At 51.1% G+C, this 27,269-nt stretch overlaps 2 protein-coding genes across 2 annotated transcripts; one reads left to right on the plus strand and one right to left on the minus strand.

The window, feature by feature from the left end:
* Nucleotides 1-1,411: 1,411 nt before the first annotated feature.
* Nucleotides 1,412-11,897, minus strand: DDRGK1 (DDRGK domain containing 1). Its single transcript, XM_032859064.1, has 9 exons — nucleotides 11,726-11,897; nucleotides 10,336-10,542; nucleotides 8,759-8,871; nucleotides 8,443-8,544; nucleotides 5,583-5,705; nucleotides 5,277-5,315; nucleotides 2,650-2,706; nucleotides 2,090-2,138; nucleotides 1,412-1,712 (listed from the first exon to the last, which is right to left on the minus strand). Exons 1-9 carry the CDS (start codon nucleotides 11,814-11,816, stop codon nucleotides 1,546-1,548), a joined length of 948 nt encoding a protein of 315 aa, XP_032714955.1. The 5' UTR covers nucleotides 11,817-11,897; the 3' UTR covers nucleotides 1,412-1,545.
* Nucleotides 11,898-15,762: 3,865 nt separating this feature from the next.
* On the plus strand, nucleotides 15,763-25,655 carry ITPA (inosine triphosphatase). The gene is made up of 8 exons (XM_032859065.1): nucleotides 15,763-15,891; nucleotides 17,871-17,928; nucleotides 18,023-18,087; nucleotides 18,709-18,782; nucleotides 19,845-19,876; nucleotides 20,527-20,642; nucleotides 23,944-24,020; nucleotides 25,177-25,655. Exons 1-8 carry the CDS (start codon nucleotides 15,826-15,828, stop codon nucleotides 25,316-25,318), a joined length of 630 nt encoding a protein of 209 aa, XP_032714956.1. The 5' UTR covers nucleotides 15,763-15,825; the 3' UTR covers nucleotides 25,319-25,655.
* Nucleotides 25,656-27,269: the final 1,614 nt, after the last annotated feature.

Consider the following 27,269-nt stretch of genomic DNA (forward strand, 5'->3'; position numbering starts at 1 on the left):
CCTGCCGCCTGGATGGCCTTGACCAAGAGTAGAGGGGAAGGGTGGAGGAGGCTCGAAGCCCCTGTCTTGCTCTGGGAGAAGCCCTTTCCAGTGGGGATTTTCATTACTTTTAACTTGATGGCCTGTCTCTCCACCCCACCCCCACCACCTTCTCAACCTAGGCACATGCTGAAATCTCCCACTGATGTCGCTGGGGTCCCACCCCCGGAGAGTCTGATGGCACTGGTTCAGGACGCAGCCTGGCGTGAGACTGCTGACAACTCCCCAGGCGCTTCTAATGAGCAACCAGGGCTGAGAACCATCACTCAAAACTGTACGCTTTCTTTTCCCTTTACAATTTTGTGTTTCTTTCTCATACTGTCAGTACCTCTCTCTGTTTCTTCCCTCTCCTACTGGACTGTGGGCTCCCAGATGGCGTTCCAAACACTGCACGTGGCCCTTTCTAGCTCCAGGTGACTCTGAGTGCCTATAGCTGACAGAAGCAGCAGTCACGCCTCACTCGGAATTTAGGCACTATAGTTATTATTTATGGCACCAAGTGAGTCAAAATCATCCTTGATGACACTCAGGAAGGCTCTACCCTACAGCCTGATGTCCCGTTTCCATCACCATCTCCATAGACCGGTTCCTCCAGGGTAGGAGCAGAATGCTGTTTCCTCTACCAGCAGAGGAAGTAGGTGGTTTATGTTTAGGGTCAACTCTGCATAAAAAATACACTTAAACCCATGCCTCACCCTTGGCACAGCAGGATGCTCATGCCATGAGCAGCCCACAGCAACTGGAGTGACTGACCCTACAGGAGAGACACATCTCCATCTCACACCCACTCCTGAGCATATGGTCCTTACATCCACCAGTGGGTGGAATCACCCACACCGTCTAAACTTTCTGGCCAGGATAGAGAGCTAAATTCACGGGATGACCGTAGGAAGCACATCTCTCCACTGCACAACTCTACCCAGCTCAAACAGGTTCCTCCCGCCCTTCCACCTGCCTAGCCTCTGTCCCTCCCTGACCGCCCTTCCCGCCCTCTGAAAGGCTGATGTTCCTTAGGATTCTATCCTTGGCACTTCCCTCTTCTCTTTAAGGGCTCTCAGCACTCCTCAAACCATCCACATAACCAATAATGAGACCTCCCACCCCAGTTAGGGGAGATGTTGCCCTAAGGTTACTTACTTTTGCTCTGGGAAGTGGGGGAGAGAGAGAAAAACCTCATCTTTGTAGGGTACAAAGGAACACAGTAATTGCTCAATATTCTTTTTCAATGAATGAACGCATGGTAAGAATGGAACTTTCATCTGCCCCCACAGGGCTCCTCCCATCCACCCCCAAATATGTTCTGAGGACTAGACTTCACTTGCTCATCTGGACTCCCAGGCCAGGCCTTCTGTCACATCAAGCCACACCAAGCTCAGCAGTGCTCACAGGCCTTTAATCTGTAACTGCCTGGCCACATTCCATCTCTCCCCCAGGGTGGAGGGGAGGGATTAAGCTGTACGTCCGGGTAGGCTGTGCGAGCTGCCAGTCCAAAAGGGAAGGGCTAGGTCAGGCTGGGGACTGGACAGGGGGCTCCCGGCCCCAGGCAATGAGGGAGTTGCTGGCCTGGGCAAGCTCAGTGATGGACACCCGGCCCCGCTGTCGGATGAAGTTAGCCACGGCAGCCAGTTCCTCAGGGGTTATGTAGATGAACTTGCCCCGGTCGTCAATCACACCTGTGGGGACAGGAGGGTTGTGGGGCTGAGCCTTCTAGGGTCTCCTCCCCACCACTGCCTGAGAATGCCCACCCACCTACCCCTTCACAAGTGGCTCAGAGCCCTCCAAGCCTGCCCACCTGCCTGGGCTCCTCTGGCTGCACCCAGTCCTGACTATGCGAGTCAAATCCAAATCCAGCTTTCTTGCCTATCCCAGTCACCCAGAGCTGCTCCCAGGCCTGGGCACCTCCCTCTGCTCAGCGGCCCTCCTGCACACCACTTCCACACCTGGGGCCGAGACAGGGATCATCCTGCCTCTGCAAAAACCCCTGCAGGCCCTCTGTGGCTAGACACACCCCAAGGCCAGGGCCTATGGTGACCGACTCTCATCCTCTCACCTGTCAGAGTCCCCTCAGCCAGCAGGTCCTGGATGCGGTTTATGGTATCCTATGAGAAGAGCAAGTCTCAGAGCAGAGATGGGCACTGCCATCCCAAAAGACAGCTGCACTCTCCCTCCCACCACAATTAAATCTCCTCCTCTCCTTCTCACGGCCACCCCCAATGTGACTCTTTGCTTCTTGTCTGGAGAGGTTCAGGGGAGATAGGGCCGTGGTTCCAGGGCACTGTGAGACCTCCGAGAGAGGCTTTCTTCAAGGCAGGAGAGGAGTGGTGGGGACATTTGGCCATGAAGCCTGGCACAGCCTGTTTACAAGAGAGTTGTCAAGGTAACTGGGTTTGGGCTGCCTCGCTTACAGGGGTTGCTGGAGTGATGGGGTTTGGGCTCTTTTCTTTTTCCTCTGTCTAGTAGGAAGGCAAGATTCCTGGGGTGCCAAAAAATTCCTACAGTCTACTCTTGCTTGAGGGCATTAAGACTCCTATCTTTAAGGCGGTCCCCCTCTGACAGCCATATAGACCCTGTGGCCATATTCCACGGAGCAGGCCACCTTCAAGGGCTTACCTGAGTCCGCAGGCCCACCTCGGAAGCCAAGTCTTCCAAGAGCACGACCTTGGATTGCTGCAAGGAGGGGGAGGGGAGAAAGCCTCTCAGCACCGGAGCCCTCTGAGGTCGGCACACCGGCCTATTCTGTTCTGGGTGGCTGGCTAAGCAGGCTCCATGCTCCCATGGGAGAGCTTTGTTTCTCTCACACACTATTCATATGCTCTCCCAGCTGCCTGTACACACGTACACACACACACACACTCATCGACTCTCATGCCCATGCTTACCCGGAGGGATCTGCTCAAACCAACACCTGCCCCACGAGTCACGTCCTGGCCTGGGGACTACCCTGAGACAGACACCCATGGAGAGTCGAGCACAGCTACTACCCTTCTCCCCTGTATCCAGCTGTATCATTTTAACATTGTGAACAGGCTGGAAGGGGAAGCACCACAGAGATGAAGGGAGAGGCTGACAAGTGCCAAAAGCTTATTAAAAAACTGTCGCTAGGACCTGCGTTTGCTGAAGACCTGCCAGGACCAGGAGCTGAGAAGGTGTGGGGGGTGCAGAGGTGAAGAAGACACAGCTCCTGCCCTTGAGCTCATAGCCGGCGAGACGACAGGCGAGAACGTGGACAAGAAGAGAGCAGATGGGAAGCCCTGATGAGCCAGGGTCTTGGTAGGAGCACTACATCTCATTCTTGTCTCACCTCTGTTCACTGACCCCTCGGCCTGAGACCCCCACCACCCTGATGTGCCACACTGCTCCCTATCCTCTCTTCACTCTGTTGAGGCACTGTGTCCACCCTTAAAATTACTGTCACTAAATCTGCTCAGAGCTTTCCACGCATGGCCGTGCTCCATGTGCTTCCCTCACACCCTCGGTAGAAACTTTGGTTCCTGGTGGGGGGCAGGGGTGTGACCAAGGGTCCACCGCTGGGTCCGACGCAGGCATCTGCCCTGCCTCCCCCATCCCCTCCCCAGACAGACAGCATGTGACTTGAGAGAAGGCGGTCTTCTGTGTGTCCAGGAATCTTCCATAGCAAATGAGCTGGGGGAGGAGTGACACAGTGACGCCTCCTCAGCTGCAGATGGCATGTGACTGTTCAAAATGCCAAAATGAATGTGCAAGCCGGGAGGCAAGTGAGTGGCGGCTGGGCCAGGGGGTGGCAAGCACAAGGTGACCTGGCCAGCTGGCCTCTACCTATAAAGCAGGGAGCAGGCCCTGGGTTCTCAGTGACAGCTCAGAATGTGATCACAGAGTCACCCCAGGGGTCCCTGAAGACCTGGCCTGAGAGGATCCTGGGGCCCAAAGTACGTTTAGAAAAACAAACCAACCCACTTAGCCCTGCTCAGAAGGGAGAGAGGATCGACAAGAGCAAGTTAGGCCTACGCTGCACATAAACTACACCTAGCACGAAAACATGTCTCAGGTTCTGAAATGCTAGCATTCAAGGGCCCGTTCCCCTGGAAGCCTAGAAGGCAGGTGGGCTGAGTTCCGGAAGTCGTCCTTCTCCCTGAGACAGCAGCTATAGGAGGATCAGCCTGCACAGGCTGGAAAGACCTCTGTGGTCCAGGAGAGTCTGGAGAACCCCCCAGAAAACGGCCTCTCTAGAGAGCCTCTGAAAGCAAGGGCCGGAATTGCCCCCGGGGCCTCTACTTGAGTCTCTGCAGAGGTGAGGGGGAGCTGAAACTAGTGGATGAGGGCTTCCTGGAGGATAGACTCAAGATCTGTCACTGCCCACTGGGTCGGTGGGGATGGGGAGTTCCAAACAGCAGCAGGAAAGTGTGAGAGATGTCCTGGCAGCCCTTGGGGGTTCCATCAGAGAGGAATGAGTTCTCTCCCCGCTAGGAATACCAGGCCCCTAGGCCATGAGCTCAGCCCCTTACTGCTGGGAGGAGTTTGAACCCTGCTCCCTTTGGAAGAAGTTGGGGTGGGGAGGATTATGCAAGGCCTGGCTCCTTGGCACCCCCTAGTAGCACCCCCTCCACCGCCTCCACTCCCTCTGCACTCCTTCCCTCAGCCGCCTCTGCACCTCTGAGCTGCACTTGAAAACCTCTCCCCTCAGAGCATCCTTCGTGGGAGAGAAGTTGCTTAGCAGCAAAGCAGAGCAGGACATGCTTATGCAACTCCAAGCAGCATCCAGCCCGGCTCTAGACGGACAGGGACACACGTGCTATCCCGCCCTAGATTCCAAAGGAAACATCATCCTGTTTCCCTGCAGACCCGGTCAGAAACACGTGGCAGGGGATGCTTGTTTCAACTCAACAGAGCTCAGTGTGACAGAGCTGACAGAAAACACATGTGAAGAAACTTGAAAACACAGTGACTCACTGGAGCGTGGGGTCTGAGGACCAGGGAGACTGTCAAACCCTGAATGTGAGGAAGTGATTGAAGGCGCAGGCCTCCCCCACAGACCAGGTCCCTCTCCACTGTCAAAGCAGGAGGGGCTCTTCTGGCCAGGACTGGGCAGCGCTGACTCCCAGGTCCCCTGCCCACCCCCTGCATGGGCTCAAGTTAGTCGCCAGCTTGGGTCCACTCCTTCCACGCCCAGAGAGCACACGTGACACACACACACATGAACACACAACATACAAGTGTGAGGCAGGGAGTGGATGCCCAGGCTCCGTTCCGTGGCTTCTTACCTTAATGTAATTGATGAACTCAGTCAGGAAGCTGTGGGACTAGAGGAGCAGAGAAATCGGGGTGAGTGTCCCCCTTGTAGGGGCTACAGGAGTTTATGCCACCCGCTTGCCATCTGTGTGAGCAGAGCTTCCCACAGTAAGGGGTTCGGAGGCACCCCCTCTTCCAAACCTGAGCCTGCTGGGCCTAATGCCCACCCACCTCTCAGGGCATGACAAGGGCAGCAGGCAAGGAATGATGGGGTGTCTGGGAGGGGGTGGCAGGCTTGGTGGGCACAGAGATGGGTCTTCCAGGGGCTGCAGGCCCACCTGTTCCTCAGTCATGGTCTCGCCCACACCTTCCTCCTCCACCACGAAGGCTTCCTTCAGTTTTAGGTACTCCTCATGCTCTCGCTGGGCCTGCTCCTCCCGGGCCTTCCTCTCTTCCTCCTCCTGTGGACAAGAGCCAGGTATGTTGGGGCAGATGCCCACCCCATCCCTGTTCTGGGCTCTGCTGCCCCCACAGGGCACCAGCACATACAGTCTGGCCCTTTCTCGGGGACAGAGTTCCTTTAAGACACTGCTCCCTCAACCCAAGGCTGAGCTACAGGCAGAGGTCCCTCTTCTCATCAGCTCCATCACCTCCCAGACAAGTGCTGCTCAGCCCCCTCTCCTTTAAAATGCTGCCAATGATCCCCTCCTTGTCATGTCCAAACTTTGTGTACACACACCCAGGCTCCATTTCCTCCTCATCCATTCACGCAATTCCATCATACTCAACTCCACCAAAACAAGTGCTATGGTCTTACCCATGCCCTTCATCCCACCCAATCCAAAGGGACAACATCAGTCTCGTAACCCTGTCCTCTCAGTGTTGCTGGGGAGAGCCGACCATTTCGTCTTCCCTCGCTTGGCTGGCAGATCCCACCCTCTCCTGGGTTTCCTCTTGCTCCTTGGGTCACTCCTCTCACCTCCTCTGTCGCTCAGCCCTGTCCCTCCTCCCTCCTTCCCCTCCTCAGGCCACCTCGCCATGCCCACAGCATCAACAACCATGTCCTTGCCAGTGACTGCCACCGTTGTACCCCTGCCCCAAATCTCTCCTCCCATGTGATGCACTCACTGGGCCATCTCACAGGTAACTCAAGTTGAGTACATCCCAGGAAGACCCTGTGATCTACTTCCCACACGTCCGGTCCCTGGCTTGGTGCGTCACAGAGCCATCTGGCCAGCTGGTCAGAAATAAAGTCCTATCTACCCCTTCTGTCTTCAACTTCCGGAAAACTTCTCAGTCCGACCATGCCACTTCACCACCACCACTGCCCAGTGCCATAGCTTCCCTCCAAGTCAGCCTATTTTCCAGAGCTCTCAAAAAGATTTTTTTTAAACATGTAGCTAAAGCTGGGACAGAGAACACACAAAATAAGCCTGGAGCATCTTGCAGTGCCAAAAATGAAGCAAGTACTCAGAAAACAAAACAATGAGGTTACGTCAAAGGTACACAGGGCCAATTGCAAGAGCTCCTGCTGACCTACGTGACAAGGTAAATGAGATGGTATCAGATGGTAACGCAACACACGAAACATATCCACCAGTCCATGTAGGTATAAACAACTAAATATAAACACAGGGAAGAAAAGGTAAATCTTCCATACAAAAAAATCCCCAATACTTTGCATACTTTGCTCTCGAGGAGGTGGAGAATAACTTCCCACCCCTTAAGTGTGGGCTGTGCACAGTGACTTGTTTCCAAAGAACTACAGGAAGGAGGGCGTAACATCACAGCAGACAAATCTGGCAAAGAAAACCTGAGCCAAGCAATCCAGGTTAACATCAGTTGTGACAAGCCAAGTTGACAGCAGGTATCCTTCATATGTGGCGTTGAGAACGGCCGTTCATCTGTGATCTTCTTCCCCAAAATCCATAACCCGGTCCAACCATGAGATAAAAAAATCAGTCCAGCAAACTGAGGAATATTCTATAAAGTATTTGCCCAATCCGCCTCAAAACTATCAAGATTACTAAAAGCATGGAAAATCTGAGAAAATGTCACAACCAGAGGAGCCTAGGGAGACATGGTAACTAAGTGTAATGTGGCGTCCTAGAAGTGACCATTTAAAAAGGTAGTGGAGGAAATTAATGAAATCCGAATAACGAATAATGTGGGGGGTTTAGTTAAGACAATATATTGGTATTGGCCGTGGGAAATATACCACAGTAAGGTAAGGTGCAGGGGAGGAGAACCCTAGAACATTTAAGGTCCATCAGGCAGGGTCATTATTCAGAAAGGAAAAAATGCAACCTCCACTAACGCTGCCTCTCTCCTGTGCTCTGGCCCGCTTGCTACAGCAGCCAAAGCCAGGTTTCCTGACAGCAAGGGTCCCTGGACAGCAGGGCCAGGGAGAGGCCAAAGGCACCAGCGAGGTCTTCTTAACTGGGGCAGTCCTGGCTCTCACTCTGTATACACATTGCACTTTTGTGATGTTCCCTTTCTTGAGCACCAGTTCTCAGAAAGGAAGCATCTGGCAAACAAATGCTCACTAACCACCTCTACCGTAGTGGTTCCCATTCTCTGAGCATCTATCTCCTCCAGGCCAGGCCCTCCACAGGACCTGGTTCAGGAAGGATCCATCAGCTCTTACCTTTAACAACTTCAAGGACTTTAGGATTCAGACCCTACTCCCTCTCTGACTTTTCTCCTTCTTGCTTAGCTTGTTTTAGCCACTCTAACCACTGCAATTTTCTTTAAATGCTTCAGGCATGTTCAATAAATCACAAGCACAAAAATCCCCATCGCCGGCTCTGCTTTTCAGCAGCAGTTTCATACAGGTTGTGTTTAGAGTCCGGGGACCAAATAAACCAGGGCCTGTTCCTAAACCCAGTCCATGGGCCGTCTCCTAGGTTAGAAGTGTGAGGAGCTGCATAAGAAGCAAGGTGCCGGGGCACCTGGGTGGCTCAGTGGGTTAAGCCTCTGCCTTCGGCTCAGGTCATGATCTCAGGGTCCTGGGATCGAGCCTCGCATCAGGCTCTCTGCTCTGCGGGGAGCCTGCCTCCCCCTCTCTCTCTGCCTACTTGTGATCTCTGTCAAATAAATAAATAAAATCTTAAAAAAAAAAAAAAAGGAAGCAGGGTGCCTGCTCAGGTGTCAGATGTCAGGACTGCAGGTTGGGGGGGGATGTCTGGTCTGTCTTACCTTTTGTTCCTCCTCCAGGCGAAGCCGCTCCTCCTCTTTCTTCCACTCTGCCTCACGCTGGGACTCGAGGCGTTTCCGTTCCTCACGTTCAGCCTCTTCTGCCTAGAGAGAGGCCTTCATAGGGAGCACATCCCTACCCCCAACCAGACCTTGCCTACCTCACAAACAGGTCAGGGTGGCAAGGTGTGGCCCAAGCTGTAAGAGACAGTCAGGCAAGCTACATGCAAAGAGCCCGAGGGGAGGGCCTGACGCAGGGGACAAGGAAGGCAGGACCTTTCCACATGTCCCAGAGCTGCACCCCAACCCTCCTGCTTGCCTCACGCTGGGCTTTTCGAGCCTGTTTCTCCTCTAGCTTCCGTAGTTTCTTGGCTCCAATTTTCCCTGACAGGTGACTTTCCACCGGCTTCTCGATACCTTCTTCTTCCTGGCCTGAGTATGGTCAAAGAAAGACAGTTCAGGTCCTGTAGAGGGCTGATGATGATGGATCCATCCTAACCCTTGTCCCTTTCCACATGGCAGCGAATCCCATTCCTCTCACCTGCAGATGTCACTAGCCCAGCTCTGCCCTCCACAGACATCTACCATGAACACAGAAATTAATGCTCTGAGTGTGTATATGTGACAATGTGTGAGTGGGGTGTGTGTGTGTTGAGGGTAGAGGGTAAGGTAGGGGAAATGTGAGGGAATCATGGGGCAAGGGAACAGATAGCAACTTTAGCCAATGCATCACCATGAAAAGGGAGATGTCAGGTTCCAATATCCAAGAGTCTGAAAATCACCAGCAGGGATGTTTGGGCTTGTGGACTTCTCTGGTATGTCTCTGAGCTAAACCTCAGGGAAGGATGGCCTCATGGGGAAATGTATCCCTGCCTCATATCTAAAATTGTCCTCACTCTGTTCAGGAACTGCTAAGGGTTCTGGGCTCAGCCCCTGGCCAAAAAGACAGCTCCAACCCCAAGACTACCTAAAGTTAGGACCAGCTAAAAGTAAAGACTTGTTGGGGCACCTGGGTGGCCCCTAAATCTTGATTTTGGCTCAGGTCATGATCTCAAGCCCTGCCTCTGGCTCTGCACTCAACGTGGCATCTGCTTGAGATTCCCCCCTACTTTTTCCCTCCCTATCTGCTCCTCCCCCTGCTTGTGCTCCCAGCATGCATGTGTATGTGCATGTGCGCCCTCGCTCTCTCAAATAAATAAAATTTAAAAACCAAAACCTATTGATGCCCAAGCAGCAGAGATGTCTGATCCTAAGTCTGAGACAAGAGGAACGGCACCACAGACTGCCTCTTTTTTGAGCTAAAGGGCTAATTCCCAAAAGTACCAGGGCAAAAGTCCCAAGTGCCCCTTCCTCAGGCTCAAGCCAGGTTTGAGCACTGCAGAAGAGATATTTTTTCCCAAAAATCCCAGGGCCTCTGTCGGTCTCGCAGGGATATGGAAGTTCCATCAGAAAAATGTCTCCAACCCTAAACCCTTCTAGGATTACAGGTGACCTCACCTCAGGAACTGCAGAAGCTCTTAGCTGGGTACTCTGGTCCTAGAGTGAGGCTCTCAGAAAATGACTGTGCCCATACCAGTAAGGTGCTGGGATATAAGAAGTGGGCTGAGGAACTATCTAGGTCAATTTAAAGACCCCTGTCCTCTTGCTTAGACACTGAAAGCCAAAATGAAGGAAGATGGGGCTAGCCCAATGGAATAGGGATCAGGGTCCAGAATTGCTGGTCAGGGTCCAGAACCAGGACCAAAGGATGGGTCCCATGTTTCCTCTCCCCCAACCCTATCCTTTGGCTCCCAGACATGTCTCCTATAGTTTCACACCCCACTCTTCCACCCAGCTTTGGAGGTCCCTTCATGCCCTAAACCAGCCCCTTTCTCCTCCAGGCTGGGCCCTTCTCACCTGGGATGATGGCCTCCTCCTCATTCTCATCCACCTCTGCCCAGGTGACACGCTGGGCTCGGCGCTGGGCCTGTAGGCGGCTGCCCAGATCCCTCCGGCGCCGGGGCCTGCCCCCAGTTCTCTGCTCCTCAGGTTCCAGGGGCCGAGGTTGGGCCACTGAGCCTGCTACTACCGGCAGCTCCTCATTGTGCAATGGCTCCTGGCGGGCTGTAGGGAAGAGAGGAACCACACAACTGTCTAGCAGTCCAACCCACCTGATAGCAGGGGAGCAGCACCCTGGAAGCCTCACCCTCCACTCAACTTCTTCCAGGTTATGGCAGCCTAAAGCACAAAGCCCCAGTTTCTCAGATCATAAGGGCCTTTATAACCCAGACCCACACCTTGGTCCTTTGCAGCAGGATCATCTGTTCCCTCCTGCCTTTGTCAATACCTTTCCAGCCAGCTGGCCAGAAGACTACCAGGAGATGAAGCCCAACTTCCTCCAGGAAGCTCACCCTGACTTCTCCAGACTACATCTGAATACCTATTGCAAGACTGCATTTATTTCTTGCCTGCCTAACACCACCTGCCATAGTTTTATAAGACATGCCACCCAGGAGCACACCTGGGGAATGAGGCTTCCTTTCCAGGAAGATTTCCTGGCTATCTGCCTTACTTCAGCTCTCTCCACCTGCCCGACCCCTGCCCTTGGAGCATATAAGTGCTCTGAAGTAGCCGGTGGGCCCAGAGAGGAGGAGAGATATATACACAAACCCACATACTAACAAGAAATGTGGGATGGAGGATGACATGCACATCTGTTCCGTACCCTAGCAGATGACCTGAGCTCCTGGTCGGGGGTGCAGGAGAGAGAAGGGTGCACAGGTGCTCTCTTTGAGGTGTCAAGAGAGAGATTCAGGGAGTTACAGCTCGTAGGTAAGCACAGTATACTCAAGGGCCCCGTTCTTGGCACCCGCTCTGGAGCCAGCCTGGGTGGGACGCAACAACCCTGCGGTCTCTCCTAGGGGCGTACAGGGGATAGACTCAGTGACGGATGGGAGCATGTCCGCCAGGGGACGGGGCCCCTTTGAGTCTAGAGTGCCGGGGGTCGAGGACAGGGATTGAGTGAGACTATCTTTGAGACCGGTGGGAGGAAGGTGTGGGGGAGCTGCCATCCCGTCCGCGAGTAGTGTTGCTGCACTGCGGCTCACCGCCGCGTCCGCGACGCGCAGGTATGCGCAGGCGCGCAACTGGCCTGCAACAAGACGAGCGCGACCGGCGCGGAGCTACTACTCCTCAGCCCAGCGGGGCAGCCCAGCGCATGCGCAGGAACCGCGGTGCGACGGCCTACAAAGGCTCAGGAGGCCAGAGAACGCGGCCCCACCGGCCCTGGAGCGGCGGCTTCTCCTACCTGCTGTCGTCCGGCCCCGGCTGTGAGTCAGGAAAAAGATAAGGCCGACAAGCAGAGCCGCCGCCACCAGGTACACCACGGGGGCCACCATGACGGCAGCTTCCAAGCGGAACCGGCGCGTCCACCCTGAGGCCCCGGATCTCCCAGGCCCCGCCCAACGGCTGTATGGCCCCTCCCGTTTCCAATTCTAGACTCCGCCCACCAGCCGGGGCCCCGCCCAGGCCGCGCACTCCCTAGAGACGCCTCAATTTTTTACTGTAAAAGGAATTTGGGGGGCATACGAATACTCATAACTGGAAATGATCTCAAACGATTTTGTGCTGTGCCACATTTATATGTGTTTTAAAAGCATTAAGCAATATCGCAGAGCGTTTATAGAAACATACATATGTAGAAAAAGTACAAAAAAATGCTAAGGAATGATACACACCAATTTCAAGATAGATGTTGGGAGGAGGGAAAACGATGGATGAGATTGGGCAGAGCTTTGTCTGTATCTGTGACATATGATTTCGTAAAAAGAAGAGAGGGGAGGAGAAGAGAACAAATCTTATATTTAAATGAGTTGTGATATTATTTTTGTACCCACACCTGCAACTTTATACCTATTTTAGTATAAAATTAGCTTTATTAGACTACAACGAGAATTTGTGACCCAGTTTTCCATAGTGAGCACTCAAAATTTAAGTACCCATGGAATTTAATTTCCCTTTAATTCTTAAGAATTATTTAGAAAGGGGCTCCTGGGTAGCTCAGTTGGCTAAGCGTTTGCCTGCAGCTGGGGTCATGATCACAGGGTCCTGCCCGGTTCCCTGCTCAGTGGGGAGCCTGCTTCTCCCTCTCCCTCAGCCGCTCCCCTTGTCCATGCTTTCTAATAAATAAATAAATAAAATCTTAAAAAAAGAATTATTTAGAAACTAGGTAGTAATTATTCCTCAGTAAAATTGGGGAAAAAACCTGGGGACAGTATGTAAACTCAAGATTTTTTAAAATTTATTTTTATCATAAATGTCTCATTTATTAGACAGTAATAGGATTTAAATAAGAATAACAAGTGATCATTGAGGCACTAAGTAACAAAAAATATAGTAAAAAACACAGGCAACTATCACTTCAAAAATTGTAAGTCTTCATTTAGTTCACTTTTAACAGCTATAAACACTATGTGGGCCCCCTGGAATCAATCAGTATCAAAAATGACAAGTTGTTAATAGACACACAAAAAAGTTTAATATTCAGAGAAAGTACTACTTTGTAAGGTCCATAAAAATTAGAATATTTCAATTCCAGGATAATTCATTACTCATTTCTAAGAAATAATTGGTACACAATGAAAATTCTTTGAGAGCCAACACATGTACAAAATTAAAGCATATAACTAATTAAATGTATAAATTCTCCCTTCCAAAAAACAATCACTTTCATACATTGATTACCAGTGGATATGCCAGCATTATGGCTAAACCTCCCAGTTTTTCCTGAATATAAGTAAACAATAAATACACATCATTTAAAATGCATATGTTAAAAATCTAAACCACTTTAGAAAGTTGATGGGAATTGACTTTATCTTTTGGTGTAGGTGGGGCTAAACTCAAGATTTTTGAAAAAGCAAAAATCTACTGGGAATTTGTTGTAACAGTAGTATGAAGCTCGTTGTGTGTGTGATAATACAAAGATCCAAGAAACAATAGTATGAAGTGGAAGATTTGAAAAAAGACGGCAACATGTGAACATTTTAACATTTGTTAAGCTGGAATAGTGGAACTTCTGCATCTATTTTATTATTTCCTGTAACTCTGGAATATTTCATAATTTACATTTTTAAATTTTAAGCAAGCAAATAGGCCAGAATAGGTGAAATAAAAATAGCAAATGTTGAAAATTATTAAAGTTGGGTAATGGGTATGTTTCCTCATTCTACTGCTCTTTTCTATTTTTTGTTAAGTTTGACATTTTTGTGTAAGTTTGAAATTTCTCATAATAAAAATTTTTATTAAAAACTAAAAATTAGGGGCGCCTGGGTGGCTCAGTGGGTTAAGCCGCTGCCTTCAGCTCAGGTTATGATCTCAGGGTCCTGGGATCGAGTCCCGCATCGGGCTCTCTGCTCAGCAGGGAGCCTGCTTCTCTCTCTCTCTCTGCCTGCCTCTCTGACTACTTGTGATCTCTCTCTGTCAAATAAATAAGTAAATAAATAAAATCTTAAAAACAAAAAAACTAAAAATTAGGGGCACCTGGTGGCTCAGTTGGTTAAGCATCTGCCTTTGGCTCATGTCATGATCCTGGGGTCCTGGCACAGAGCTCCACATTGGGCTCCCTGCTCAGCGGGGAATATGCTTCTCCTTCTCCCTCTGCTGCTTCCCTCCACTGCCCCCCCTTCTTGTGCACACATGCGTGCACGCTATCACTCAAATAAATAAAATCTTTTAAAAAACCTAAAAATTTGGGGGCACCTGGCTGGCTTAGTTGGAAAGGCATGTGACTCAAACTCACGATCTCAGGGTCGTGGCTTTGAGCCCCACAATGGGTATAGTGATTTCTAAAAAGCAAACTTTTTTTTTTAACTAAAAATTAAGACTTTATACATTTTTGTGTGTAATTTGCACATGCACAGAAAGTTTCTGGAAGGTCAAAACAACAGTCAATAGAGATAACTCTTCCTTGCTGCCTCAAACAGATAACCATTTTTACAGTTTTCATTTAGAGTTCTCAGGTTCTCAGAGTCCTGGACCCCAAGCATATTATTTAAGGTTTGTGGAGGGGGAAGAAGATGGCCGGGAGAACAACAGTGAAACAGCTGCTGCCCTGGTCCAGAAGGAACCAAACAGGGCTGGGTTCAGACAGGAGTAGTGGGGATGGAGAGAAGGGAGTGATCCGGGAACTATTTTAGAGGTAGAATTCAGGATGCAAAAATCTGGCTGAGGGAGTGGGCATGGAGAAGTCATGACAGATGTGAGCGGCTGTAGGGATGAGGGAATGGAGTTGAAATACTGAAGTCCCAAGCTTGGGAGATGTTGAGAAGAAGCTTTAGGCGATGCCAAATTTAAATTCAAAGGCAAGTAGCTGGATCTGGAAAAAAAAAAAACAAAAACAAAATAAGCTCAAGGATACAAAGAGCAGATCTGTAGTTGGGTTAGGGGAGAATGGCTGAAGGGGGCTGAAAGGTATTAACTTCCAGTTATAAGATAATCCTGGAGATGTACAGCATGGTAAGTAATATGCTGACTAGAGTTACCAATACCGTACTGCATATTTGAAAGTTGCTGAGAGTAAATTTAAAGGTTCTCGTCACAAGAAAAAAAAAAAAAAGAAAGAAAGAAAAATATATATATATTTAACTATGGAAGGTGATCCATGTTAACCAGACTGAGGTGAATGTTCCCAAATATACACAAATATCAAATCATTAGTTGTACACCTGAAACTAACATACCGTTACATGTTAATTATGCCTTAATTTAAAACAAGTTCTTTTTTAAATCCACAGTCAAGGTCATCAGAGCTGGCGGGCAAGGAAGAGAGGGTGGGGCTGGAGGTGAGGTGAGGCGAGGTTTGCTGCCCTTGCCCAGAAGAAAAGCGCTCTCAGAGGCCGATTTGGAGGCGCTCGCGGAGACGATGAACCGTCCCGAGCACAGGACTGCACCTCATTACCGTGCAGGTTCTTTGCCTCCCTCGGTGCCCCCTTCCCACAGAGGGGAGAAAGCAGGGGGTGGGGCCGGGGGTTGAAACGGTCCCCTCTCTTCTTCGAAGAGAGCGCCCCTTGGCGGGAGGGCCTGGTCTCAACGCACTCGACTGCCAGTCCCGGGAAGACCCAGCAATTCTGGCCGCAGACGGGCCTCGCCATTTCCCTCCCTTGTAGCGCCCGGCGCCCCAGGCCGCTCGTCCGGAAAAGGGGTGCTCTGTTCTCCAGGGTCTGAGCAAGAAAGCCGGACGCCCGGGACAGCCTCCTCTCCCGAAGGTAGCGAGGCTGCGGGTAACACGAGAGGCGTTCGGTGAGAGCCCGGTCTGGAGTGTGCACCGCCGGCTTTCGCGCCAGCCGGAAGTGCCTCCCCCTCGAAGCAAAGGACTTCCGTTGGGTCTGCAGGGTAGTCGGAATCAGCATGGCGGTCTCTTTGGCCGGGAAAAAAATCGTATTTGTCACGGGGAACGCCAAGAAGCTGGAGGAGGTGCTGGGAGGGCGCGGGAGCCCGGCCAGTAGGCGGCTGGGGGGTAGTGTGTGGCAGGGTCCGCGGGGGATCGGGCGGAGAAGCGGCCTTCGGGGCGGAGGGGGCTGGAGAGGCAGACCCGGGCGTGTGGATCGGGTTGGGCCGCGCTGAGTGAAACGACCGTGTGTGCGGAGTGGGGCTGGCGGGTGGTTGGCCTTAATAGAATTCGGGCGTTGACAGAACCAGGCTCGCGAGCTCGGGAGCTGCGGGAGCCGCGGGAGCCAAAGGAGTGCCGGATCCTTAGTACCTAATCTATTAGGTTAGACCCCAAACCGGGACTCTTGACACCCCTCTCGAGCTGATCCAGACCCCGCTGCCGACCTAGGCGGGCCAGGGGCCAGACAGAGCATGGAACAGGCAAGCAAACAGCCATCCACGCCCCACGGGGAAATGGGGATGATTTGGAAGGTCGGTTTCACAACGCAATGGGGAGGAGAAGTGAAGAAGACATTAGATCCAAGTTCCTGCCTCTGGGAATTTTGTGGCTAGTTGTGAGAGTTCTGCAGGTGGATGGATAGCCTTTGGCTGCAAATAATAGAGACACACAGGGAGCTCATGTCAACCACCGGGAGGCTCTTCTGGGAATACAATGTTACGATATCTCACAAGACTTGAAGAGTCTCCTGAGGGCCTGTCTTGTCCTCGTAGTTCTCCGTGGATGCTCATCCCTTTCCTAGTAAACGTTTTTCTGCTTTTTTCGCTCCTGGTGGAGGGAGCAGTGAGCCTTCTGACATACATTAGCTCTCATTAGCCTTGCTTGGGTCAAAGGTTTGCCCCCTGCTCAGTTAGCCATGGCCAAGGAAGGTGGGTCATGGTGCAGAATCAGGGTGACATCCACTAGATATGTTGAGGCATAGAGGTGGGACCCAGTCATTAGGGGACCGACCCTTCATTTGTCCACAGCATAGGGAATGATGCGCTTCTGTGCTAGTACAGGGTGTCCTCAAGAGCAAGAGCCCTGTGTTGATAAAAAGTTTGGGATCCTAAGGCCAGGCCAGTCAAACAGACAAGTAGTGCCACCCTGGGGGATAGTGGGTGCCAGCTCCCAAGCCCGTCTCTGTCTCTGATTGAGAATGTGACTGCCTACGTTTTAAGAAGAGGCTAAAATGGCGAGAGGAGGCTCACTGGAGAAGATGGACTTGAAGTTGGCTTAGGACAGGGTGTCTTTTTTTTTCCCCCTTTTCTTTTCTCCCCCACCCCCAGAACAGGGTATCTTAACTCTTCATCCCATAGCACTCCACTGGCATGCTGATGAGGCCTATGGACCGTTTTTCAGGAAAGGATTTTTAAATGTACAAAGTAAAATACATAGGATCACAAAGGAAATTGATTCTGTCAAAGTGTAATTCTCAGTATTTGTGATCTAGTTAGCATACATTCTTTAATGCATTAAAGAATTCAGTCTACCTGTGTGTGTAGTTACCATAATTTTCAAATAGGATTGTAAATATTTTGAGATCTCTGCTACAGCTCTAATGGGATGACAACATCTCTGATTTTAATAGGTTTAAAGGTCATAGGAACTGCTGATGCTATTTTGGTGTTCTATATTTACAATTAGCTAGGGGTTAGTGAAAATAAAGGCACCCCTCCCCCCCGTCCCGGTTCACAGGCCTCTTGAATTCTGGGTAACCTCTGATGGAGGATTGCCAGAATAGGAGGTTACGTAGAGTTTTAGGGAGCAGGGAGAAGGGAAGAGGGCGTTCTGGGTTGGGGGATAACATCAACAGAGAGACCTGAAGTAGGAGGGGTAGGAGACTGAGGGGATGGGGGAGCTGACCTGCTGGGAGTGGGACCCTGAAGTCTGGAGTGAGGCTCATGGGCCTGACTTACTAAGCTTTAGGGGGCTGAGTTACCCGAAGAGAAAGGTGGGTGACAGCTTCTGTAGTAACCGGGAGTTTTTAACAAATGGTGATAAATATTCTTTCATTTTGGAACAGGTCATTCAGATTCTGGGCGATAAGTCTCCATGCACTTTGGTGGCACAGAAAATTGACCGTATGTCTGTTTCGCTTTATTTTTGAAAGATGGTTTGATTTCCCTGTCTCCCTGTGACCTGTCTCTCTTTTTATATATCTGTTTCTCCAATAAGTGCCGGAGTACCAGGGAGAGCCTGATGAGATTTCCATACAGAAGTGTCAGGAGGCAGCTCGCCAGGTGCTTGCCCCTCATGTGTCCCAAACTTGCTTCTCTGGTCCTGGGGGCTCCTGGGGGCTGTGCCTGCTGGGCTGAGGGAGAGAATAATAGGGTGGGCACAGCTGGTCATAACTTCAAGGAACTACCCAGGCCTAGCTAGACTGGGTAAGTTCATGTTAGTCCAGGAATACTACCTTTCTTTCTCAGCCTTTACTGCATAAACCAATACACACATAGGCATGCACACACATACACATATGCACACACTTGTCTCCGATTTTCAAATGCCTACATTACATTGCCTGCGCTCTCCCCCCAAACATCTCCCCCTGCACTCACACATCTCTGTAGAATTGGAAAAGAACACTTTCTGGAGAGTCAGGCTGTCTGAGTGTGAATCCCACCTCTCTGGTTGCTGTGCCTGGAGTAAGCTTTACAACCTGCCAAATTTTTGGTATTCCTATCTCTCAAATGAAGATAAGAGGTTAGCCAGGGGCTGTTTCCTATAGCTGTTAACTGCTGCAGCTGTAGATCCCAACTAGCTGAGGGCCTGGCCTCAGTCTGGGTGGCGTGGGAATTGGGGTTAGGGACAGGGCCTACTCCTGGTCACAGGTCTCGGGGCTTTGATTCCTTGTCTTACAGGTACAGGGGCCTGTACTGGTGGAGGACACCTGTCTGTGCTTCAATGCCCTCGGGGGCCTCCCTGGCCCCTACATGTGAGTGCTTCCTCACCCCTTTGCGGGGCCCTGGCCACAGAATCACCTGAACTTCAAAATGATTGGTTACCTGATATTGTGGGTCATTCACTATCTTGGTGTCAGTCCCAATATTTCACATTGTCCTGAGGAAGGATTAGGGATGGGGGAGAGGCATACCTTTCTTTCTTTTGTGAAGGGTGAGAATGTGATTGTGTAAGAGGAGATGGGCCAGGGGAACCCACCTGCTGGAGAGGTACATTCGTGGCAGATCAGTTTCAGGAAAAAGGAAATAAGGAAGGTGAGATCTGAAAATGGATTTTCTTAAAACTATTCAGTGCCCTCGACACCCTCAGATGGCCTTTGTGTATCTCCAGGGTACACGTACCCCACTTTGAATGCTCCTTGCAGGGGCGGGAGGGCATATGGACAAAGTTGCTTCTGCTGGGTGTTGGATATGTTTTTATTGAACTTCTGGATTGCCTATATGTTTGCTAAGGCACCAGCACCCGTATATGTTGCTCCATATCCTCACCAGCACTGAATATTAGGACTTTAATGATTTGCAACGTGGGAAATGTGAAATGTTACCGCATTTGGATTGAATTTGCATTTTCCTTTTTTTTTTTCTTTTTAAGATTTTTTTATGTATTTGAGAGAGCTAGAGCACAAGTGGTGGGGTAGGGGGTGGGCAAAGGGAGGGGAGAAGCAGACTTTCTGCTGAGCAAGGGTGATGTGGGGCTTGATCCCAGGACCCTGGGACCATGACCTGAGCTGAAGGTAGCTGCTTTACTGATTGAGCCACCCAGGCACCCCCGAACTTGCATTTTTCTAATTACCAATGAGGTTGAGGCCTTCATAGGTTTTATTGATGCTTCTGTGCATTGCCTGTTTACCTCTATCCTTCCTATTGGATTAGTCCTCTTCATTTTGAGTCAAGACATTATTTATCATGCCCCCTGACTGTCCTGGGGCTCTAATCCTGTGGGTGGGGTAAGAAGGGTGGGAAGGGCACAGGCCAGAGAAGATATTAGGAAGATCCTTCTGTACCTGGTGTCTGACTCATCTTCATTTCTCTTGCAGAAAATGGTTTCTGGAGAAGTTAAAGCCTGAAGGTATTAATCTGTTTTATCTCCTAATCTGTTGGGAATGGAAAATCCGGAGGTGGTCCAGGGGAGGGGTTCCAGCTAGTAATCAGGAATCTCCCCACCATGGAGCCTGTGTTCACCTCAGTTTTCGCATCTGTAACCTGTGGCTTGGACTTTCCCTGCACACCCGGCTCCAGGGAGTGCTGAGATGCGGGAAGAGTGGATGGGAAGGGTGGAAGGGACTGTGAGATTGAGAGACACAGGGGCTGCTGTTGATTCCGGCTGAGAGGTTTGGCCCCACTGACTCTTGGCCTGTCCTCGCCTCAGCCAGGGCCTGGCCTGGAGGCTTGGGGGACCGGCTGCCTCTCTTGGGGCGCTGGCAGTGCATATCCTATCACAGTTGTGGGCCAGAATGTTCCCTCCTTAGGTCCTTCTAAAAACACTTCCAATTATGGAGCATTTCAGACACATACAGTAGTAGAATAGAATAACGAGCTCCATGTCCCCATCATCCAATTTCCAGGGTATTAACCTGGATAAGGTATAAACCTATCTGATGACATGTATAAGCTCCCCCAAATCTGGTGGCTCCCCCTCCAGGGCCTCAGGGCTGGGGAGTGAGGCTGGGAACTGAGCTGCGCAGAGATCACTGCACTCCCCCTTCCCTCCCACCGCAGGTCTCTATCAGCTCCTGGCTGGTTTTGATGACAAGTCTGCCTATGCGCTCTGCACTTTCGCACTCAGCACTGGGAACCCCAGCGAGCCAGTTCGCCTGTTCAGGGGCAGAACCTCGGTGCGTATTCTCGCTACTTTCCCCGTGGGCCGCCAGAGGGCGCTGTGGCTTGAGCCAATGGCCCAGAGTCTAAGGCAGGAGGGTGGTGGGAAGAGCTCATGGCCAGTTAATTTCCCATAGCTTTGCCCAGACGTGCCCCTGGGTCTCACAACTAGGAGTGCTGTCAATCCTGAAATCTCTTTGACCTCTGAGGCTCGTGTTTTAGGGATACACAGGGGCTCATGGCCTTTGAGACCTGCACGGGGTCCCCTCCTAAGAAGCAGATGCGCAAGCTGAAGGTGACATGGACAGCCCAGATTTCTTCCAGCTCTGTCCCTTTCCAAGTGCTGAGGCTATGGGTTCCCTTGAACATCTCATATCCTTTCCAACTTCACATGTTCCTGTAGAATCTTACTTTTCCCCAGCTGCCCTTCAACACAGCCACGCCAGCCTATCAGACCCTTGGGTTTAGCTGCTTCTCATAGGGTACAGACCACCCTCGGAGCTGACCTCCCCCGCCAGCGCAGCCATTCCCTCCTTGTGTCGGGACAGCGCCTTCTGGCCCATCACTCCTCTGCCAATGCCTTCTGCTCGTGATAAAATCCAGAGTAGCCCACAGAGCCCTTCCCCAGAGGCTCCTTTGGGGGATGCCCACAGACATTTCGTGATGCCCCGCCTTGTTAATTTTTTTTTAATAGTTGTTTAAAAAAAAACCATAAAAATTACCATCTCCACCGTTTTTAGGTGTTTGGTACAGTGGTATTCACTCTGCATTGCTGTGCCGTAGATCTTGAACTTTTCATCCTGCAAAATTGAAACTGTACCCATTGAACAAAAACTCCCCCTTCCCTCTCCCCACCAACCCCCCTGGCAACTGCTATTCCACTCTTGTTTCTAAGAGTTTGGCAACTTCAGACCCGTTATATAAGTGGAATCCTGCATACAGTGTTTGTCTTTTTGTGGCTGGCTTATTTCTTAGCATAATGCCCTCCAAGGATCATTTGTGTGGTGGCAAGTGACAGAATTCCTCCTTTATTTATTTAACATATAATGTATTATTTGCCCCAGGGGTACAGGTCTGAATTGTCAGGCTTACACATTCACAGCACTCACCATAGCACATACCCTCCCCAATATCCATCATCTAGCCACCCTATCCCTCCCCTCCCACCCCCCAACAACCCTCAGTTTGTTTTGTGAGATTAAGAGTCTCTTATGATTTGTCTCCCTCCCGATCCCATCTTGTTTCATTTTTCTTCCCCTACCCCCCCAAGCCCCCCACCCGGCCTCTCAAATTCTTCGTATCAGAGAGAATTCCTCCTTTTTATTGCAGCTGAATAATATCCATTGTGGGTATTTGCACATTTGTTTTGTCCATTTATCTGTCGATGGGCACGTAGACTTCTTCCATGTTTGGCTGCTGTGAATAATGTTGCTACAAACACAGATGTTCCAATATCTGTTGAGATCTTGTGTTTGGTTCTTTGAGATATTTACACAGAACCAGGATGGCTGGATCCTAATTGCCGGGTTACATTTTTAAAAATTAATTCTAGTTGTGTGCCCCTGTCACAGAAATGTTCTCTAAAAAATCAGAAGTGTGAACAAGCATAGTCCCTGCTGATGGGGCGCAGTCACTGGGGTGACCCACGATTGGGGTCCCCGCTATTCCCGATCGTCTCCCCCACTTCAAGCACCTTGTTGCTTGCAGGCCTCTCATGTTACCTGAGGTGGCTTTGTTTCTCCTTGTTTCATTCTCACTCAAACTTTCCAGACCCAGTCATGTTGTCCTTTCAACAACGCATATGCCGAGCCCGTCCCCATCTTGGGTCCCAACACCAGCTATGTCCTCCAACCTGGAATGTTTTTGCCCATCACTTTACATGGCCACATTGGCTGCTCCCTGAGCTCCCCGTCTAGGCCCCTCCATCCTGTTATCCTTGAGCCCAACTCCCTGTTTGTTCCTTCTAAGGCACTTTGCATTTTGTAATCATTCATTTGTTTACTGGTGTAAAGCCTGTTTTGCTTAAGACATCCATTTGACGAGGGCAAGGCTGGGTCTGCTATGGCTCCAGGGCTGAGAACACTACCGGCCCCACTGTAGATGTTCAAAAACCATTTGTGCAAGGTTCACAGTGGCTCAGGAATGGGTCTTGGACCCATAGCTCCCCACCAGCACTGGTGGAATCTGCCTTTGGTCTGAAAAACTTAGCCATTATGTGGCTAATCCCCACTTTTTACCATTTTCCTCATTTTTTTTTTATTTCTCAAGAGATTTTATTTATTTATTTGAGAGAGAGCAGCTGCACAGGAGCAGAGGGAGGGGGAAAAGCAGACTCCCTGTTGAGACATAGGGCTCAAACTGGGACCCTGGGATCATGACCTGAGCTGAAGGCAGATGCTTAACCAGCTGAGCCACCCAGGCCCCCCTCCCTTGTATTTTTTAATTTACTAATTTTTAATCCTCATGGCAACATGACATGGTGCTGAATTAAATCGATTCTCTTTGTAACATTTTTCTATTGGAATTTGCCTGTTGTAGTAAAGAGTTACTGAGCTCATTTATGTATTGAACAATGTGCAAAGTAATTTCTGTTTCTTCATTCAATTGTTAGAGCCTCCTTTGTAGTTTGAGAAATGCAGCAATTTATTTCACTTAACGTAATGAAAATGAGTAGCAGTCCTAGGGCTTGTCTGCATAGTCCAGGATCTCATACCTTCTTAGTCAGAGAAAATGTTTCCTGTCAGTTTTTCCATTGACGCTCTTCAGTGAGGTCACAGTTTGTCAGAGATGTAGAGAGAGAGGGAGAGTGGCCCCAAAGGTATCAGTGGGCTGATAAGGTTTGTGGTTCCTGTGTGTGTGTGTGTGTGTGTGTGTGTGAAGGGAGAGTGGTCCCATATGTACTTATGGGATTCATAATACAAATTATGTATTCAGAAAACATTTGCAGGTACCACAGATTTCTTGAAGCCATATTTTTTTTAATAAGTACTTTTTTTAAAAAAAGATTTTATTTGTTTGACACAGAGAGAGAGATCATAAGTAGGCAGAGAGGCAGGCAGAGAGAGAGGGGGAAACTGGCTCCCTGCTGAGCAGAGAGCCCCAACACAGGGCTCCATCCCAGGACCCTGAGACCATGACCTGAGCCGAAGGCAGAGGCTTAACCCACTGAGCCACCGAGGTGCCCTAAAGCCAGTTATTTTGAATAAATGGGACTTAACCAAATACATAAACTAGTCAGACTCAAACTGGCTACCCTTCCCTTGCTAGGGCATCTCCTCTGTGCCCAGTGATACACCTATCCCCTCTTTTCCCTGGCAGGGCCAGATCGTGGCGCCCCGAGGCTGCCGAGACTTTGGCTGGGATCCCTGCTTTCAGCCTGATGGATATGAGCAGACGTAAGGAGCCCTATTTCCTTCCGGGGATGTGGGGTTGGAATGGCCACAGTCCAGGTTGGGCCGGCACCCTGCCCCAGGGCAAGCATGCGGACGTGGGCGGGCCGGCTGTCGGCTGCTGCCCCAGCTGAAGGCAGTTCTGCTGGGCTGGACTGGAGGAATCTGAGCGGGCCGATCTCCAGGGTAGGAGGCAGCCAGGCGGCGCCGGGAGTTCTGGGCCCTCGGGCTGCAGCTCCCCGCAGAGCCGCTGTGTGACTTGAGTGCCTTCCCCCTCTACCCTTGGCTTGTCCTATATGAACCTGACAGTTTGGTGGGATCATCTGACTTCCCCATGGAGTTTGGAAAAATGTTAATATTTCCAGCCTTTGGGGGGGCATGAAACCCCCACAGTGCCAAGTGTTCTCATTACTTGCCCCTGACCCCTTGCACCCCCCCACATTTGCAGTGGACATGTTGACCGTTATTGGAATCAAGTGTGCTAGGCTAAAGGGGCCCTTAGGGAGGGTGGCCTGAAGCCTCCCAGTAGCCAGACAGGGCTGAGGATGATATGAAACAGCACCGTACAAGAATGCGAAATAGAGAAATGCTCTTTCTCCACTGTTCGAGCCAACTTGTGGCTATCCAGTATGACTTCGAAACTGAAAATAGTCTTAGTCAACGACGGTTAATTTCCATGTACATGGCCACTTGCGGCTAGTGGCCACAGCATGGACAGCACAGATCTGCAGCACCCAGGTGGGGTGTGGGTCCTCACTGGAGCCGTGACTCGGAGGAGAGGCCACTAGCCAGCTGTCCCATGCCACCCCCACAGTACAGGAGAGGAGACTCTCGTGTTTGCTCTGTCAGGCCCCACTGCTTCCTGTCAACAGATGACAAAGCTGATCAAACACGCAGCTCATCCCCCTGTCCCCGGCTTCCCCTGGTGACTTTTGGACACACTCGGGCGAGTCTGACATCCTTCCACATTCATATTAATATGGGTTTCCATTTCCAGGGGAATTTAAAACTCTCTGTTTTTTTTTAAATTAACTCTGGCTGCTGGGAGCTGGTGGCCCCATCACCCTTTCTTGGTGACTCCTTGAGCTCTGGGCTCCAGGATGGGTGAGGGATGCGTACCCCCAAATCTGGGCTCCTCTGAGCTGCTGTTGTCACCCCTTAGGTATGCAGAGATGCCCAAAGCTGAGAAGAACACCATCTCCCATCGCTTCCGGGCCTTGCTTGAGCTGCAGAAATACCTCGGCAGCCTCGATGCCCCAGTAGTTGGTGATGATCGCCCTGGCCGGGGAACTGGGGAAGGCTAGCCTGCCGCCTCCACCATCAGACAGGCAGCCCTCCAAGTACTGCCTTCCTGGTCTCCACTTCCTAGAGGGGGTTGAGATAGCCTCACCAGCCCTGTTTGGAGGAGCAGCTGGCTCTGCTTAGAGGAACTTGGGGCCCTTGGGGATTCAGTGGTCCCTCCTACAGCCTCCTGGCCTGGGATCCTGAAAGGACTTGGATGTTAAAACTGACCATGGTGGGTCCGAGGGCTTGGGCAGAACCACACACAAATCGCCCTCAACATTTTTGAAGTGGCAGAAATAAAAATACTGGAAGGCACTTGCCTCTAGAATAACCTGGATATATCAGCTTTGAAACCTACCCCGGGCAGTTGTCCGTCCCCTGAATCTCTTTTGGCAGGAGCAGGAGACCTCGAAGCTCGGGGGGCGAGGGTGGGACGAGGGTAGCAGCTGTAGTTGTTCACGTGACCGTGCTTACTGGAGTATCGCATCTTTCCTCTCATCCTTCAAGTCTCAGCTTGTGAGCTGACCTTGTCCATGCCAGACCCATGCTGCCCACCACCCAGGGAGGGAGGCCACCCCCCAGCTGGCCTCTGTGGTGTTTGCCAGGTTGCGGGGTGGGCAGTGCAGATGCTGAGTGCTTCAGCTGTATTTCAGTGTAACATCAGAGCAACTAAAGTGTTGGGGCGGGGTTTTGTTTTTGTTTTTGTTTCTTTTTCTTTTTTTTTTTTTTTTTTTTGAGAGACAGAATGAGTGGCAGGGAAGGATAGAGGGAGAGAAAGAATCTCAAGCAGGTGCCACGCCCCATTCTGTGCTGGGCATGGGGTTTGATCTCAGAACCCTGAGATCATGACCTGAGCCGAAATCAAGAGTTGGACGCCTAACCGACTGAGCTTACAGGTGCCCCTAAAATGTTGGGTTTTTTTTTTTTTTTTTTAAGATTTTATTTATTTATTTGACAGAGATCACAAGTAGGCAGAGAGGGAGGAAGGGAAGCAGGCTCCCTGCTGAGCAGGGAACCCAATGCAGGGCTCGATCCCAGGACCCCGGAACCATGACCTGAGCTGAAGGCAGAGGCTTTAACCCACTGAGCCACCCAGGCGCTCCCCTAAAATGTTGGTTCTTGATGATGCCAGGTCCGTTTTTATGGCAGGGACAGGGCATGGAGTCTCCACCCGAGTTGAGAGGACACAACATGGTTCAGCCTGGGACCTCCAGGCCCCGCAGGAAGCCTGCCTCAGCTGCCCCAGGTCCTCACAGGCCCTAGGGAAGCCAGTCCTGGGAGGGACTTGAGGGGCCTGGGGCCGCTCCCTTTCCTTTCCCGCAGGTGTTTCTTTGGTAGGGAGGAGGGGCCCACCCCAAGGATATTAAGAAAAGCCTGTTGTATGCAATGGGAATGGAGGGAGCGTTATGCTGGGGGATCACTCCCAGGCTTATTTCTGGACTGCTAGGCAGGTCTGGAGAATGTCACTTCCGTTGCTGTTCCTCAGTCCTGGCAGCATGGCCCAGGGCCTGCATTTAACTGTTGTTTCCTCCCCTAAGGTGCATCCGTGTGTGTGTGTGTGTGTGTGTGTGTGTGTGTGTGGACAAAACATTGTTTCTTTGCTCCCCACTTGCCCGTGAGGCTCGGCTGGGTTGTTGCCCCAGGAAGGGCCAGCAGCCCAACCGCCTCTGAGTCATGTCCTTGGTGCAGAGTGCTGTCTGGCTGGGGCTCAGATGTGCAGTGCTTGGGGCTTGTCTGCTCCCCGTCTGGTGATTCTGGATACGGCCCTACCTGGAGGGAACATGCAGGCCACTGGGGAGGGGACCCCAAAGGACCACATGCCACCTGGATGGGGTGGTTACATGGAGCTTCGGGCTGGGCAGCCCTCTCTGGGGGATGGCCCAGGCCCACAGGACACCATCCCCCTTTGTTAACCTTTAGCTAGCCATCCCTCCAAACAATGGGCTCGTACCCACGCCCACTTGCCCGGGA

Source organism: Lontra canadensis, unplaced genomic scaffold (assembly GCF_010015895.1).
Source record: "Lontra canadensis isolate GAN:19392208 unplaced genomic scaffold, GSC_riverotter_1.0 scaffold16, whole genome shotgun sequence".
Lineage (NCBI taxonomy): Eukaryota > Metazoa > Chordata > Mammalia > Carnivora > Mustelidae > Lontra > Lontra canadensis.